At 37.2% G+C, this 18,960-nt stretch overlaps 1 protein-coding gene across 2 annotated transcripts; it reads right to left on the bottom strand.

Annotated features, from left to right (window-relative positions):
* Positions 1-1,565: 1,565 nt before the first annotated feature.
* On the bottom strand, positions 1,566-16,719 carry hlfa (HLF transcription factor, PAR bZIP family member a). 2 transcript variants are annotated; one of them, XM_039678030.2, is made up of 4 exons: positions 16,381-16,719; positions 14,765-15,103; positions 5,108-5,322; positions 1,566-4,106 (listed from the first exon to the last, which is right to left on the bottom strand). In XM_039678030.2, exons 1-4 carry the CDS (start codon positions 16,493-16,495, stop codon positions 3,888-3,890), a joined length of 888 nt encoding a protein of 295 aa, XP_039533964.1. In that variant the 5' UTR covers positions 16,496-16,719; the 3' UTR covers positions 1,566-3,887. The 2 variants fall into 2 exon arrangements, with proteins under 2 accessions (XP_039533964.1, XP_039533973.1); XM_039678039.2 differs by having other exon boundaries at positions 1,566-4,103; positions 16,381-16,716.
* Between the last annotated feature and the right edge of the window lie 2,241 nt (positions 16,720-18,960).

Genomic DNA, 18,960 nt, shown 5'->3' with positions numbered 1-18,960 from the left:
AATTAAGTTTCTCCAATCTTCTCAAAACTCTGGATTCTGATAGAGGGCCACGAGACTTTGACCTGAGTGCAAACATGGAGGCTCTAGACCCTTCCAGAGCTGAGATATCGAAATTCAAAATTTCGACCCAAAAAAAAAAACGACAGTGTTACCCCTTTCGTTTTTTTTTTCGTTTTCGGGCGAAAAATTAAGTTTCTCCAATCTTCTGAACACTCTGGATTCTGATAGAGGGCCACGAGACTTTGACCTGAGTGCAAAATTGGAGGCTCTAGACCCTTCCAGAGCTGAGATATCGAAATTCAAAATTTCGACCCCAAAAAAAACCCTGACAGTGTTACCTCTTTCGTTTTTTTTTTCATTTGCGGGTGAAAAATTAAGTTTCTCCAATCTTCTCAAAACTCTGGATTATGATAGAGGGCTGTGAGACTCTGACCTGAGTGATGAAATGAAGGCTCTAGACCCTTCCAGAGCTGAGATATCGAAATTCAAAATTTCGACCCAAAAAAAAAAACGACAGTGTTACCCCTTTCGTTTTTTTTTTCGTTTTCGGGCGAAAAATTAAGTTTCTCCAATCTTCTGAACACTCTGGATTCTGATAGAGGGCCACGAGACTTTGACCTGAGTGCAAAATTGGAGGCTCTAGACCCTTCCAGAGCTGAGATATCGAAATTCAAAATTTCGACCCCAAAAAAAACCCTGACAGTGTTACCTCTTTCGTTTTTTTTTTCATTTGCGGGTGAAAAATTAAGTTTCTCCAATCTTCTCAAAACTCTGGATTATGATAGAGGGCTGTGAGACTCTGACCTGAGTGATGAAATGAAGGCTCTAGACCCTTCCAGAGCTGAGATATCAAAATTCAAAATTTCGACCCAAAAAAAAAACGACAGTGTTACCCCTTTCGTTTTTTTTTTTTCGTTTTCGGGCGAAAAATTAAGTTTCTCCAATCTTCTCAAAACTCTGGATTATGATCGAGGGCTACGAGACTTTGACATGAGTGCAAAAATGGAGGATCTAGACCCTTCCAGAGCTGAGATATAAAAATTCAAAATTCGACCCGAAAAAAAACCGACAGTGTTACCCCTTTCGTAGTTTAGTTTTCAGGCGAAAAATTAAGTTTCTTCAATCTTCTCAAAACTCTGGATTCTGATAGAGGGCCACAAGACTTTGACCTGTGTGCAAAAATGGAGGCTCTAGACCCTTCCAGAGCTGAGATATCGAAACTCAAAATTTCGACCAGAAAAAAAAACGACATTGTTATCCTTACGTTTTTTTTTTTTCGGGTGAAAAATTAAGTATCTCCAATCTTCTCAAAACTCTGGATTCTGATAGAGGGCCTCGAGACTTTGACCTGAGTGCAAAAATGTAGGCTCTAGACCCTTCCAGAGCTGAGATATCGAAAAGATGTTTGTTTAACTTAAAAGCTGGGATAAAATACAACCAACAGAACATTTATGTAGTGTTAAAAAACGGAAACAGGAAGTGCTTCTGGACCAGTGTTGTTTACATCTTGTGAAATGGTCTATAACACTTTTCCCATCTAACAAGGAGAGGAACACGAGAAGCAGTTTGGCTTAATCCTGGATTTATTTAAGTTTTGTACATTTGGACACAGTCTACACAGGGCTTTATACACGTGTGTCTCACATCTGCATTTATACCACACACACACACACACACACACACACAAAAGAAACAAACAGACATTAAAAATAAAGGGAAATTAAAAGAAACAAAGAAAGTGCCATTTCTGCCCTCAATCGATCCTCAACTATATTATGCACATCTGAATTTCGGCCTAAACTGGGGCAGACGGGGACTTTAACTGTCGACAATGAAGTCACCAGCAGGAACAGCAATCAAACCTGACCTGAGATCAGCCGTCCTGGATTTAAACCCCACGTCATCTAGACTGATCTCACACCAGAAAAACTTCTACAGGACACGCGCCTTACAAAAACCTGGTACACTCCTTTTCACATATAGTCCGAACGTACCCAGTGACTCCATTGACAAGACTTTTATAACATTCAACCCAAGCAAAAGCTGCCGCACTAAACATTCAATATCAACACTCTGCTTTGTAAAAGACTCATTTGTATAGACTAGAAAGCGTAGCCTTTAGACTTCCATTCAAAGAACCAATAGCAATGCTGCAGATGCTGTGTGTAATGAAAGTCCATTACAGTTAAACTGAGGAATTGCAGCTTCTTCCTATGGGAAACAAACCACTACAATATACATATATATAATCTTTATGTTGCTGCGAGTTCTGGTGTGAGGTCCGGCTGCTAGCGTTCCCTGAGACAGAATACTAAAGGCTATCTGAAAAAAACGAGGGTGCAGAAGGTTTTTAATGCCCAGATTCGAGGACATAATCGCGGCTTTCGCTTTTTTCCTCCCTGTTATATACTTCATAATATATCAAAACTCTCTTTTAATTATCTCTGAATAATAGATAGATAGGTAGGTAGATATACGCTATTATATATTTCTCTTGTACTACTCTGGATTGGTTGTGCCTTGAAAATATTCCAACAGTATTATATAGGAAAAATACTGTACAAAAAAAGCAACTTATTGAATCATTTTCATTTATATATATATATATACTCTGTTTTATCAATAAATCTGTGTGCTGTATCTTTTGGTCTGCAGTAAACAAACTGATTGGGTTTTAACCACAGTATTTGAGACAACACCGTCCTGCTTAGCGAACGCCTCTTCAAACACATTCATTCAGCCGACAGATACGCAAAACTACAATAATTTGTAAGCTACAAATATTTGCTTGTACTGAATTAAAACAAAAACATGCTCTGGGTAAAAAAAAAAAAAATGATAAAAAAAGGATAGAATAAAACATCCCTTCTAAAAAAAAAAAAAAAAGACCCATGTACAGTTAGCTTGAAGCCGCAACTCTGAAACAATAGTCATGCTGAAATATCCAATAAAACAATAAGGGAAAAGTACTATACAGCCATAACAATAAGAACAGCTATAACAATTGTAGTAATTAACAGCTGAAAATGTTTTGAGAAAAAAACAAGTCCAAAACAAGTCCATAAATATATCAGGCAGATTATAGTGTAGGTAGAAACATTGCACCAGATCAGATTGTGAAACACGCATTAGTGCAGGGAGTTAGAGAGAGAGAGAGACAAATAATGGATTCAGCATTTTTGGAGGGAAAATTTTTGGAGGGAAAGTTTCTGCACTACAGCAAAGTTATGAGAAGTACATGATGACACAGGCTTTGCAGAAACGTTTAGAGCTTACATTTCATGTGTTTTGCCCTCTGAAGAGATTCAGGCTTATTGCTCCATGGACAATGAAGGAAAGATTTAACAAAAAAAGGAAAGAAAAACGACCCTGGTGTTGGACACAAAGAACAAACATCATGTTCTGACACTAGCTAGTGTTACACACTTTTACAGAACAAAAAGGTGTCGGTGCGTTACAGCTATTCAACTAAAATACAATAATATACACGGAATTAAGCTTGAGCGACAGGAAGTGGGCGGAGCCTCGGGGAAAAGGGGGGATGGGCCGAGCGGGTGATTGACAGACAGGATTGCGAGAAGCGAGGGAAACATTTATCAGTCCGTGTTCGAAACGTTCCAGAGAAACCATGTAGGATCATTCCCGAAACAAACGATCCGTCGTTGGTGAAGGAATAAATGGACGAAGGAAAGAGAGAGAAGTGAGATTCTACGAGGAGGAAAGATACACACCGAAACACGAAATCAAATATCGATTTGAGAGAGAAAAGAAAAGAGAACCGTGAAAAATTAGAGGAGAATTTTGGCGCCTCTGAAAGGGGCACGCAGAAGTTCCTGGGGGCGGGGCTTTGTGGATGTGGGCGGGGCTTGAGTGGGGGTGGGAGGGGCTCACAGAGGGCCGTGTCGCGCCTCGTATTTGGCCAGAACGTTCTTACAGCGGCCGAGTTCCTTCCTCAGGTCGGCCACCTCCTGTCGGAGCGCCTGGTTCTCCTTCTCCAGGAATCCCGCGCGGATCGCGATCTGGTTCTCCTTCAGCCGGCGAGCGTCCCGGGACCGCTTGGCCGCGAAGTTGTTCTTTCTACGCCGTGCCCAGTATTTGTCATCCTGCTCGGGGACGGAGAGACAAACAAATCAGAAAAAACATAATTATTCTCACTTTAATATGTTCTATATTATATTATATTCAACTGCTCAATAAAAACAATTTAAAAAAAAGCACAAAAATGATCCATTCATCATGAAATAAATATATGAAAACATCTAAATACATTTCAAACATCAACTGTTTGGGATTTTATTTTGTCAGTCTGAGATATTTATGGATAATAACATTTGAGTCACATGACTCATAACTGGTTTCTGATTGGCTACGGTCATGTGTCCAATCCTGACGGCAAGATTTGATTCATCTTTCCTATCAGAACTAATAATTAAAGTTTAATATTGACAGAGAAGGCTTTTCCATGTTTATGATTATACTTATTAGATTATTATGATTGACTTATTAGAATGACTATGAAAATGTATTATATTGCAACAACATTTGTTAAAAGTAAAGCAACTAATTCTATTAAAGAAATATATATAAAAAAAATTAAATATATTGTATGTACAGTAAGTACATTAACAAATTAAAAATAGGAAAATAAAAGAATGGGACATGGGTTAAGAATATAAAAATAATAAAATTAATCTTTTATCAAATAATTAATTCCTTTTTAGCAAAGCTTTTGATACCCTTTAGATGTTTTTTTTTTTCTTTTGTTTTTTTCTCTTTCTTTTTTTTTTCTTCCTCTCTTTTCAAAGAACTGTTTATCTTTTATTGTTTTTAACCTGTAGCACTTTGAGATCCTTGGATGAAAAGTGCGTTATAAATAAAACGTATTATTATTATAATTTTAAATAATCAAATTTATTATAATATCAAATACATTTAAGGTTTATCAAATAATAATAATAATAATAATAACATAATTACAAAATAAAAGTAATACTAATGAATTATATGAATATTTTAATATTTGTGCAACAACACCAATACAAATAATATTATATTTTGCTACACCAATATTTGGAGGTATATAACACAAATAATCATCCCCTATTACCTTCATATCGTCAGGAATGAAGACCTTGCGCGCCTTCTTGATCATGGGCTGTGGCTTCAGCTCCTCTGCGCTGAACTTGCGCTTGCGAGGGTCGAAGATCTCCTGTCCCGGGACGCTGGAGAGGGCCAGGTCAGCGGGGTCCGGCTCGTACCCGATCGGGACCTGGATGGAGTCGGGATCTATCGGACTGGGCGTGTCCCGGGACGAGGGGAGAACTGAGGGCCAAAGAGAGAGAGAGAGTCTTTGTAATGTAATATTATTTTCATGACCATTTCATGCTTAACTTTAATTATCATATTCAGACACATTTATTAAAAAAGTTAAATACGATCAAATTTCATCTCGTGTTGATTTAGTGTTAACATGCACTAGCGTTTTCTGACCACTAGAGGCCGCATGAGCCCGTCTAATAAACACACATTTACATTTAATAATTTGTTAAATATAAATAATTTGTTAATAAATAGTTATTTATGCAGTATAATATATTATAAATCAATATGTATCATTATGTAACTAACGTATTTGCAATATAATATGAATTAGTTTTGGCTACTGCAGTACAAAAAGACGAGCAAGAGAGAAGTGTGTGTGTGTTTCTGTTCATTAGTGAAGGATTAGATGATCAAATTAAACTCTTGACTGATTTACGGGTCATTAAACAGCAGCTGGCAAACGGCCACACACGCAATACAACACACAACCATCACACTACTACACACAACACACAACCTGCTTCAACATGAGGAACTGTTAATGTACACAAACACTTGGCAAGGTCAAAGATCAAGATGTTTCCTAGGTAACCATTCGTCATGTGACCTAGATTGCTGACAAACCTATGTGAGTGTGTGATATACATTTATGGGTGTGTGTGTGTGTGTGACCTTAAAACTGCCAAAATGACTCAGGATTTCTTCAATCTTTTCCGAGATGACGATAATCTCGCCTTTAAATGATCATTTCATGCGTTTATGAACGTTCACGCAATACAATGATTAATACACTTTATTATTTCTAGATTTGATACTTAGATTTATTTAGTACAAAGTATAAGTCATTTATGATTCATCCATAATGTTAATGTTTAAATATTGTTTTTAATTTTAAACGTCATACATTCATGCTCATGAGATTAGACAATTGTTTTGATTTTTCTACAGAATTTCATATAATAAATAATGAATAATTTATTAATCATACATAGTAAATAATCATATAAACCAATAGTGTTTATTATTATTAATATATAATAGTGTATGTAATTATAATGATATTTGATTGTTTAGGAATATTTAAGATAAATATAATAAATAATCATAATTTATTATTAATGAATAATACACATTACATATTAATATAAAAAAGAGAATGTTCTCATAATTATTAATAAGAAGTAGAATAAATTAAAAGATCACAATAATGTTATATAATCCATTTAATTATGATATATCTCATATAATATTATGTTTGTTACGAGAGATTGTACTTCTCATTGTATTTTCAAAGTAAATATTTAGCCTGAAAACATCGAAACCTAAAGTTACTTATAACTTTAATGGTTAGTGGAAAAGCCTGTAAAATAAAGTGTGTGTGTGTGTGTGTGTGTGTGTGTGAACCTCCACACAACACTGGCAGAAACACCTCAATCAGTCCCATCCCATCATCTCTCTCTCTCTCTCTCTCTCTCTCTCTCTCTCTCTCTCTACAGTATGTGTGTGTGTGTGTGTGTGTGTGAGTGAGTCCTGCTCTGCTGGTGAGTGTGACCGCCCCATGAACCCTGGCCTTCACTTCCTTACACACACACAGACACACACACACACTCAGGGGAAAGAGGCGTCTGCGCTCGGGGAGGAATGGCTGTATTTTAACCCGGGGTAGCGGCGATAAGAGGAGAAACGGGCAGATCAGAGATAAAACAAGCCAAAAATACCTGAATGTCACTGTATTTGACAAGCAAGAGCAGTTTACTAAACAAACATTTACAAGAAACCCACTAAAACATATGAAACCGTGTTGTGATTGAGAAAAGTGGTAGAATTAAGTATGTCTAGTTGTTAAAAATGAAAAAAAAAATCTAAATAATTAATTTTCATGTATGGAATATTTACAAAAAAATTAATTATATAAAAAAAACTTTGTTTGAAATGCCACTTACAAAGACGCAGAAAAACGCAATAATGTTTTTGCAAATATTTAATATAGCCTATACTGTAGTGTAGTATATGGGATATTTACAAAAACATTATTGCGTTAAAAATCGCCTCTTGACGTTGTTTACTTCATTAAAAAACTGCCATTAAGTTTATCGAACGTTTCAAAGATTACATTTCTAGATTCTTACATTTAGATTAATCTACAGAAATAATGATGCTTTTTTATACTAAAAAAAATAAAATAATAATAATAATAATAACTAAGCTAATAATTTACTAAATATTAGTCATACTAAACATTCATATAAACTAATAATGTGTATTGTCTTTATTATTAATAATAATATCAAAAACAGTAATATATATATATATATATATATATACACGGCTGTACAGTGTGTGTGACTCCAGATCAGGGCCGGCTGATGGGATTTAGCGAGAGGAAAGGCTCTCCGTTGGCTATTTGAGTGACTGTCCCAGGACCTGATCCCGGCTGATCTCTGATCTTCCCTGAAATCACACAATCCCTCTGAAGCCGAGGGGAACGGCGTTGGGAAGCCTGATTTATTTCAGTGAATCTGTTTGTTTGGACAGTCCCATCCACAGCACACGGGGAACTATACCTTCATAACTATACTATACCTTCATCAAATGTAGGGAACTACATTCGTTCACATGCGATTTAAGTTTCTTGCACAAAAACTGTAAAAAAAAAATATATTTCATGATTTGTAATCACAACATTATTTATTTTGTCAAATCAACTCAAATAATTTATGTAGCACATAATATTTTAAGTTTCTGATGATTAAATCAATCTCCTTCATTGTATTAACTCAATTTTTCCATTTCAATGAACTTACATTTTTAAGACTTTATTTAAGTTAAACCAACAATATTTTTTGGTGCAGTTGGGCTCATTAAAGGGGCAGTTCACCTTCCAGGTGTACATGACTTTCTTCTTTCAGACAAACACAATCAGGCTTATATTAAAGATGTCCTTGTTCTTTTAAGCTTTATGGATGTAGAGAAGAAATGTGAAATTATTTGGAGCTTTCTAAACTGAGAAAAGCCAGAAAATGTATTTTTGGCTTATGTGGATGCAAAGACAACAACTCCCAGAATGCACTTGCTTCGCTGCCCTGGGAGGCCACGCCTACCGGTAACAGAGCGCAGTCATTAAACAACAAGTCTAGGCTACTAGTGAGTCTCCGTGATGAGTCTGCCCGAAAGTGTGTTTCCAGATCGCCCAAAATGTCCGGGATTCGGCTTTTGCGTTCATCAAAAACAGGATAGTAACCGCTACTACTCGGCTTTCTCCACAGAACAAGAGCCTGCTAGCTTAGCTTCCAAACAAAGATGGCCGACACTATGTGTTCATTCTGTGAGTGAGATCGCCCTCTTGAGGACATGCGGGACAGACCCTACTACTGACTGTAGTCTTTAGCCCTTAAATTATGATTTTTGCGTCATTTTTCCAGACAAAAAATATATAAATCTCTCGTCTCAGGGGGATATGAGGAATGAAAGCACGATAATTGGAAAATACTACAGGTTTTCTACTAATACAAGGCTGAATGCTAAATCCTGAAGTTTCCCTTTAAAGTGCATCTATACATGATTAAGGTCCTCGGGGGTTTAATAAAGGCCTTGTGATCGTGTAAGAAAAATATAGTGACTAGCTTCCAGCAGACGGCCGTATATAAGTGGACTTACACTCCAGCTTGAGCAATGTGTTGACATGATGCGCTTCACTCGCATTATCAAGCTTGGAAGAGCCAGGACATTTTCCGCATTCAAAACATCCTAAAACAAAATGTGTCACAGTTTCCACTGAAATGTGAATCACATGTTTGTTGAGCATCAAATCATCATATTGGAACAGCAATATTGATTTCCGAAAGATCCAACTTTTGATCACAGGAATAAATTATTATTTTGACAAATTGTAATAATATTCCACAATATTGCTGTTTTTTTGATCAAATGAACAAGCAGAAGACACTTCTTTCAACAATCTTAGAGACCAAAATCTTAAACAGTAGTAGGGCTGTCAAACAATTAATCGCGATTAATCGCATCCAAAATAAAAGTCTGTGTTTACATAATTTATGTGGGTGCACTGTGTATAATTTTTTTTGTGTATATATATATATATACACACACATGCATGTATATTTAAGAAAAAAATATTATTTATAAATAAAATATTTATATTTACATATATAAATTATATATAAATCTATATACAGTATATACATGAAAATATTTCTTAAATATATACAAGCATGTGTGTGTGAATTTATATATATAAAATAATTATACACAGTGCACCCACATATATTATGTAAACACAAACTTTTATTTTGGATGCGATTAATCGCGATTAATCGTTTGAAAGCCCTAAACATTAGTGTAAACTAACCAGCCAAAACTCGACGGCTTCAAATGAATCGCTGAAAAGAAACGATTTATTAGAACATCTCATTTGCCAACAGGATCATAACCGTAATCATAGACCCAGTGAGCCCAGGACAGCTCACGTACCCTAACACACACCATGAGACTGATCATCTCAATGCTGGTTTATGACCCCTGGGTGCGTGCGTGTGTGTGTGTGTGTGTGTGTGTGTGTTATCGCAACTACCATCACTATCTTAAACCAAAGCTGGGCCCTTTGCCCTTCCTTGTTTCGCTCCGCCAGCAGAAGATAAGCGATACTCACGCACATCGAGAGCGGAGTCCACCGATCACAGACGTTTGAACCGACAGTGGAATTCAGATTTAAAGTAGAATTAAAATGGAATTAAATTCATATGGATGCATTTAACTGCGTGTGGAATCCAGGTGTACCAGATGTGGCCCGGACCTGGGCCGACACTATGTTGCCGTCTGGGTTTGAATTAAGGCAACACACACACATACACATTGAATATTTACAAAAAAAAAAAAAAAAAAAACTCATTATTTTATCTTATTATTAATAAGAATCACTAATAATAATGTAATAAATACAATATCATTAATATTTTAACACATATAAATACTAAAAATTATTTTAATTAATTGGCCCCGCCACGTGTAATTATATTTAACTTTTAATAGGAAAAACAATTAATTTCTCAGAAATATACATACATACATATATATATATATATATGGTATATATATGTGTGTGTGTGTGTGTGTATATATATATGTTTATATATGTTTTAAATATAAAAATATTTGTATTTAAAATATTTAATATTTATTATATATACAGAATATTGACATTAAAATATAGAATATTACTATTAAGTTCTCTGAAAACAACTATTTTAATTTATTGGCCCCACGTGTAATTATATTTAACTTTTAATAGGAAAAACAATTAATTTCTCAGAAATATACACACACATATATATATGGTATATATATATATATATATGGTATATGTGTATTATTTATATAAACATATTTATATATGTTTTAAATATAAAAATATTTAATATTAATATATACAGAATATTGACATTAAAATATAGAATATTACTATTAAGTTCTCTGAAAACAATGTGGCAAAATGAAAAAAGATTCCTGTGTGTTGTGGTCAATTCAAATTCAACTTTAGCCAATTCTATTTTAAAGTAACATTAGTTGCAAGTTTCTACATGCACTTTCAACTAACATCACCAGTAAATTATGCATAATTACAATTAACTAACCCTAAACCAAACTCTTTAATCATAAGGTAATATTAAGTGCGGAGTAAAATTTATCAAGCACCTTAAAAGTGTAACCACTTTAAATTATGCATTTTCCTCGACATTGCAAATACAGCGACTCTGAACGAGACTCAAAACACACACACACACACACACACACACTTTGTTGTGAAAACCCTCTTTCCCTCCGCATGCATGTTTGTGTGTGAAATGCGGTTTGTGTGATGCCTTATTTGCAGTGCTGGTGTCGTTCACGAGAATCAGGCACGACTCAGGCAATGTGAGAAGAACAGAGAGTGTACTTCAGCTTTAGAGGCAGAGTGGAAGGGGGCGTGGCCGCTGGAGAGGGGCGGGGCGGGACCGAGGGGCGGGGCCTGTCGAGTGGCGAATGGCATTGACAAACTCTCTCTCTATCTCTGCTGCTTGTCACACGCGGCCGCATGTGTTCATCACATGGCAGCACACACACACACTTCACGCGAGCTGAAATGTGCGGAGCAGAGCCTGAACCACTCGTCTAGACGCACATGGAAACGCACATGCAGAAATGTAAACAAGCGCTTGAAGACACACACACACACACACACAGTGAAGTTCATCACATCGACACAGATCTCGTGAAGATTGTGACGGTCACACTTGGCAGTTTCACAGCATCACAAATATCGAAAACGGATGATTACGCAGAAGTCTAATAAACAACGATCTCATCATCAATCCTTCGCATTACACACATAAATGTGCAAAACAATGTCAATAAAATGTTATAAAAATATATTCTCACTTTTAATAAGCGGACAGATCTCCTAAAATATATATTTAGTTTATATTTTACCACAAAAAATAATTGTTATATTGTAACAAGTTATATTCACATTATGTGAATTGTATTATTATATCATATTACATGACATTATATTATATTTTCAGTCTGTTATGATTTTGCGCATTGTTATTGTTTTTAAGACAATTAAGCACATTTAATTATTAAGCAAAAATGCTAAAATTGTTTTGTGACGTGTTTACATGCCTTGGTAACTTTTAATTTAAGTATTAAAGTAACTGTAATGTTTTCACTGTAATGCAAATTATTATTATTTATTATTTTTTACCCATTCCGGACTCTGTTTTGTGAGTTACATACACATAATCTACATGCATGTAGGAGTGAACTGGGTGTGTTTGTTACGTCCTCATCATCACAAACATCCATAAAGTAGTGTGTCAATAGGACGAATGTCGCAACTTTTCCACCAACATCAGCCGTGAACACACACCATTGAATTTGAATCAAGTCGAAGGTGTGTAACGCATGTCTTTGGGGATTTGTTAGTCCAGGTTTTGGCGCTGTGGAAGCGTGTGAAAGTGTGTGAAAGTCAGTGTGTCGTGAAGGAATGATTGATCAATGTGACGGCTGACTCTGACGAGCCTCAGGAGCTGTCACTCATGTTTGGGCAGATGAGTCGTTCCCTCATACTAGTTTAAATAACAAAATGAACATCACATTTTTGCTAATGCAGATGCGTTTCGGTCGATCGGATCACAAGTGGACGAGGTGTAAACAAGCTTTCCACCACTTCCAGAGGGAGTGCTTTCATGTAAACACTAAACACTCATATGGTCGAACAGCCCCTAAAGGACGTCTATAGCCTGACGGGATTTAAAGTTTATCGGCTGGAGACCCAGGTTTGGTTTGAAGACGAGAAACGCACCAATCCAATGTTCTCTCACCATTCCTGATTTCTAACACACACTCAGAGCGTTCGGCTGGTCTTGAGTCTGTCAGAGCAGAAACTAAAGCTGATGTGTGTCTTCTGTTGTGTTTATATGCAGTGCGAGTTTATTTTGTCCATTAGATGGAAAGATCTGAAAAGTCGCACATAGACCCTCGCCTCGAAGAAACCAGGACAGAAGTGGACAAAAGACACCAGGTGTGAACGGGAATGTGTCTCCCTCGTCCACTAGTGATCCGATCGACCAAAACACATCTACAATTGAATGGTGTTAGTTAATACAAATACACTCAGGTCCATCACATCATATTTACAGATACAAAGTTTGAATTAAAAAAAATTAACTAGTAAATTAAACTAAATGCTATAGGGGTTTTCAATGTTGGAGAAGTTCTTGCTAACTAATAAAACTTCATTGTAAAGTGTTTTGTTCGAGTCAGATTGTGAAAATGTCACAATCATAATACAGGCCCCACTAGAGTCAGTATAAGAAATGCATTTCTGTCTTTATATGCATGCATGATTGAAAAATAATTATATGTTTTCCCCTGCAGCCTCTAGCAACAAAAAAAAAAAAAAAACCCGGGAAAGGCAGTATTAATGCATATGCTTCACCACGAGCCACTAAAACACCTCACAACATGGACTTCAAGCTAAAAGAGTCCAAGAGTCCCTCACTTATACGAGCTGTCACTCAAACCCGTGACGATCGGCCGGAGATATGCTGGTGAATCTTTAAACGGCTCCAGACAGAGATCCAGTGAACTTTTCATCGAGATATTTATGTATCGTAACATTTGACCACAGAGAGTCACATGACTCACAACTGGTTTCTGATTGGCTGCGGTCATGTTTCCGTTCCTGACGGCTAGATTTGATTCATCTTTCCAATCAGAACTAATAATAATAAAGTTTAATATTGACAGAGAAGGCTTTTCAGCGTCGTTGAAGTGGTGCAGAAGTCATTGAACTTTTCATTGGTGATTAACCAAGATGATCAACTCAACTCATAAAAATAAAGCCACGACGCGAAGCGGACTCAGCTGTGACTTATAACGTTACACTACCAACGGTTAAAGTTACCACACAATACAAATATTAAAGCCGAAAAATATGTAACTTATCTATGCAACTTTCATGAAGTAAAGTCACTAACAGGCTTCCTGACCATAAACAGCAACAGAAGTCACATACATTATTTCGCCTCTAGATGGCGACAAAGACCCTCTTTATGAGTGAGTCAGTCGGTAGAGAAGACTTTTACATTGAAAAGACTCAAACTTGTAAACACAGCAAGACGCAACTGACAAATGACCAGGGCACGGGAAAACTGTTAAAAGGACAAGATATCGCAGCGGACATTCAAACGTATTTTTTATTATGAAGACTGACCTGAATGAAAAAACTGCCATGTCTACAGCATAATCCCACGCAGCTCCGTTATTTTGAGCTCAGAAGCGCGAGGCTCCGGTGGTGGGAAGTAAACCGGAAGTGCCGCCTTTAATCACAGGAGTCGCGAATGCGATGGCGTATTGTCGTGTTTAATGTAGAAATTAGTTATTCAAAAAATGTACATACATTTCATTCCTACTTTAGACTATATACATTAAAAACAATGTATAAATATATATATATATATATATATATATATATTAAACATATAATTTAAAAAGTAAAAAAGAAGCAGGAACAAAGGAGATCCTATATTGGATATTAACATCCAATACTGTAAATCAGCTTCAGGTTGGTAGTCCAAGGCATTGTTGTGTATCTGTTCTTCCCACCGGAGCCTCACTTTCGATTTCAAAATGGCGGCTGCGTGAAATCAGCGTATATCAGAACAAACATATGTTGTTGCTAAGAGTGGTTGCTAGGGGTGTTGTGTAGTGATACATAGAACCGTTGGGTGAAGCGTTCAGAGCCGTGTTTTATCGTGAATAAAGCTATTGACCAGTCAGAAACAAAGATTGGAACTGACCGTTTTATAGTAAGAGTGTATGCGAAGAGAGAAAGCACATTTGTGTGTCCGTGAGCTGGTGGTGTGTGTGATGGGGACATTACCTGCTCTGCTGGGACTCTGGAGGCAGTTCTGGCCCCCGATCCCAGAGTGAACGGAGGTAGTGGCCCGGTTGCTGAGGTCCACCACTGAGGGGGTCGGCGGGGTGGAGGGAGGCTGTGGTGGCAGGGGCTGCTGGGAAGGCTGGTTCTGCTCGCTCTGAGAGTTGGCGGGAATATTGTTCTCCAGCAGAAACTCCTCTAAGTCCATATACTCCAGCTGGAAGTTGTCTCCATCGTACGGCAGGGTTTTGTCCCACAGCGTCGGCCCCAGGAAGGCAGACTGAGGGGTGTTTAGACCGTTTCCATCCTCTTCCAGCTTCTTTTCCTTCTCTTTCCCGAACCCTGGAGGAACAAGATGGAGGCATTATTGTCGCCGTTCAAACACAAACACACAATTTTTCGGGCAAAAATTCCACACATTTATGTTTTTCCACACATATATGAATTGCATTTTTCATTCAACAAAAGCTGATGCTCACAGGAGGCACGGTCATGAATGTTGTGCTGACGATTATTCATTATTCTTTCATCTAAAAATTGCAATTAATGATCTGATTCAGTTTTGTTCATGTAACTTAAATTGTAAGCCAGATACATTATTTTTTTTACTCTAAATTGTATATACTATAATAATAAAAATTATAATAAAATAGGCTCATTTAATTTATTTTAAATATAATATAATATAATGCAGTCTGATTTAAACCCACAAACCTTAATTTTGTACGAAGGAAGACCTTTATCTATTGTTGTGTACTTTACAATAGTGTTTGTTTGTTGTTATATATAAAATATATTTACAATGTGCAGTTCCAATGCATTTCAAATGCACTTTATTCAAGATCATAAAATATCTTACTTTTAGTCATTTCAAGCTCAGTTGTGCCAGTCACTTGCACTGGGAAAGATTGGCTGCTTTCCAGCATTTCTCATTAAGCATTCCAGAGAACAAACAAAGTACAGTTTTGCAATGACATGAGGGGTGAACTAATAAAAGAAATGCCACCAAATCAACATATTTAGTGTGCAAACTGAAAGCTCAGATTATCATGCTAATGAATGTCCTCCTTAGGTGCAACCAAATATAAAAACAACTTTTTATTTATGCTTTACATATGTGATAAGGACTGATAAAGCACAAACACAAATCAAAAGTGGCGCTCAGTGGCGCCCTCTAAAGGGAAATTTGAGAATATCATCTCAATTGCGTGCGAACTTCATCTTTCCGCATAAAGTCGGTATTGGTGAAGTAGAGTCTATTTATTCCTCTTATATATGAGCAAATGTTGAAATATAAGCATATTTTAAACAGATAACATCACGCATTTCGGTTAAATACACGCGCAATGGATCTATGTGTGTGCGTAAAATGATTGCAATGCAAAAAAAAATCAATAAACATAAACTTTCAGCCCAAAATCACATCAGAATTCAAAGTGATTGTCCATGACAGCATGCATGCATGAGCAGGGACTGGTTAAGGTGTGAGAGCACAGTGACAGACGCGCTTTTACGCGCAGATTATACTGAAAGCAAAGCGCGCACCGCGCCTGACAAACATCAGCTGGTGCAGAACACGCTTTAACCCCCCATTAAGCAACATCTATCCATCTGTATACCTTCATCGTGATGAAAGGGCAGTTTAGTGGGGTTCTCCAGCAGGGATTTCAAGACGCCGTGAGTCGGAGGTAGGAAAGTTGGGTTTATAGAAAGAGGTCGAGACATCTTCTCCATGGCGTAAAGGAAAGAACAATCTTCCTGGAGAAATGAAATAATGATAATAAAAAAAGATTTATAAAAATAAAAACTCTGCAGTAGGGTACGGGAATAGAGTCCTCAGCCCGTGCGCGGCACCGATGAGCGGCGGCTGGTCTCGCGCGTCCGTGAGTTCGTCAGGCTGGAGCGCAAAAGCGCAACTGATTCGCTATCCCATGTGCGAACACTGACGTCCGTGACGTCAAAGAACAGGGCAACTTACTGAATAAAAACCTGGCCAATGAGAGCGCTGGGGGCGTGGCCCTCCTCTCCCTCCCTCCCGACTCCATACATTGTTGCACGTTCACGATTACATTCTTTTTGGGATTCAACAATGTTACTTTGTAACCAATGCAGGACATTCGTTGTTTTTATATCGATTGAAAAAGAAAATGAGAAATGTGAGAGGAAATATGAAAAAACTTAGAAGGCTGTTCTAATTTTAGTCAAATATTTTAATTGTTTTAGTTAAGCCAACGCACAGTAAAAAAAACAAAAACCGTTAGATTATTTTTTTTTTACCCAACTTTACACATATTGGGTCACGACGTTGGGTAATTTTCCAAAAAATGTTGGGTCATTTTTTAAACAATTGGGTAATTTCTAGTAATGACCCAGCTGTTGGGTTAACTTAAATGCGTATGTTTTCACGTCATGTATACAATTATGTCAGTTCTAGACACCCCAATATTTCGTTTGTATTTTAAAAATATATTTGTTGAGACATGTTTATTGTTTTATACAAATAAACAATCAGTATTTAAAAACAAAGTGCATTTTATTTATCAAAATAATGTTATAAATAAAAATTAAATAGTTAACTGTTGGGTTGATTTCCCACAGTTGGGAAGGTGCTATACCACCGCATGGTTGGGTTATTTTAACCCAAAAATATTAAGAGAGTGCCTATGATGCCTTACAGTACTGCCTACTTAACAATTGTGGAACAATAGTTACATTTAGCCTACCAATTAGATGTTGATATAGCTACACAAAGTGATTTGACTGTAGCTGGACTGAAATTGTAATACACCCTCCCGCATTCCACACTTCTCTAAACACAAAATCAATTTCTTGGAATGGCCAATACTCCGTGACTACACAGTAACAGCCAGTGCCAGTGACCGGCAGTCAGCGGAACAAGAGCGCGCACGCGTCTGATTGGTCGAGTGTTGCGTGCGCGGAACACAACGTCCAATCACAGTGCGTGTGGTGAGAATTGCGGTGAGTTAAGGAACGCCGGAGCATCGCTCAGCCCTCGGGTGGAACTGACCTAGTTTTGTCCAATAGCAGAAGCCAGTCGGTAATTCCGGTGAGATCAGTACGGGCCACGGCACATTGAATGTCATGTGTTCGTGATCCCTGTAGAGTGAGTCTGTGAAAATAACTGCACCTCAGCATTCATGTCTGCACATTTACACTCATGATTTATATTTATTCATTTAGCTGACGCTTTTATCCAAAGCGACTTACAAGTGCTGTATATGTCAGAGGTCGCACGCCTGGAGCAACTAGGGGTTAAGTGTCTTGCTCAGGGACACCAAAGGTATACGTGTTTTACCCACTGTGTCGTCACCACAACATATCAGATCAAAAATGATCAAAATCATATAAGAAGGTTTTCATGAAGATCGATTCCGTGGATAAAAATGTGCAAGTATAGCCTATAGTCTAATGTGGGTGGTTTAAAATAATAATAAAAAAATGTATTTCCAAAAAGATGTGCACCAGCTACATGAGCGCGACAGTGTGTGTGTGTGTGTGTGTGTGTGTGCGAGAGAGAGAGTGTGTCATGCTTAGCAACTGCGGTTGCCACAACAAAGGACTGTTGTGACGACGTGCATAAAAGTAGGACACACACACACCCAGTGACAGTAGAGAATACACGCGAGAGACCAGCACACATCATCACCATCATCGTCATCTTACAGCAGCTGTAAACGCTCACTGAGACTCATTCACAAGCAACAGAAGCGACACTGCAGAGACGACAAGAGGATCTATCTATCTATCTATCTATCTATCTATCTATCTATCTATCTATCTATCTATCTATCTATCTATCTATCTATCTATCTATCTATCTATCTATCATCCATCCATCCATCCATCCATCCATCCATCCATCCATCTATCTATCTATCTATCTATCTATCTATCTATCTATCTATCTATCTATCTATCATCCACCCATCCATCTATCTATCTATCTATCTATCTATCTATCTATCTATCTATCTATCTATCTATCTATCTATCTATCTATCTATCTATCTATCTATCTATCTATCTATCTATCTATCTATCATCCACCCATCCATCTATCTATCCATCCATCCATCCATCCACCCATCCATCTATCTATCCACCCATCCATCTATCTATCCATCCATCCATCCATCCACCCATCCATCTATCTATCCACCCATCCATCTATCTATCCA

Source organism: Pimephales promelas, chromosome 3 (genome assembly GCF_988280905.1).
Source record: "Pimephales promelas chromosome 3, fPimPro1.hap1.1, whole genome shotgun sequence".
Lineage (NCBI taxonomy): Eukaryota > Metazoa > Chordata > Actinopteri > Cypriniformes > Leuciscidae > Pimephales > Pimephales promelas.
This window is presented reverse-complemented; position numbering and strand designations above follow the sequence as displayed.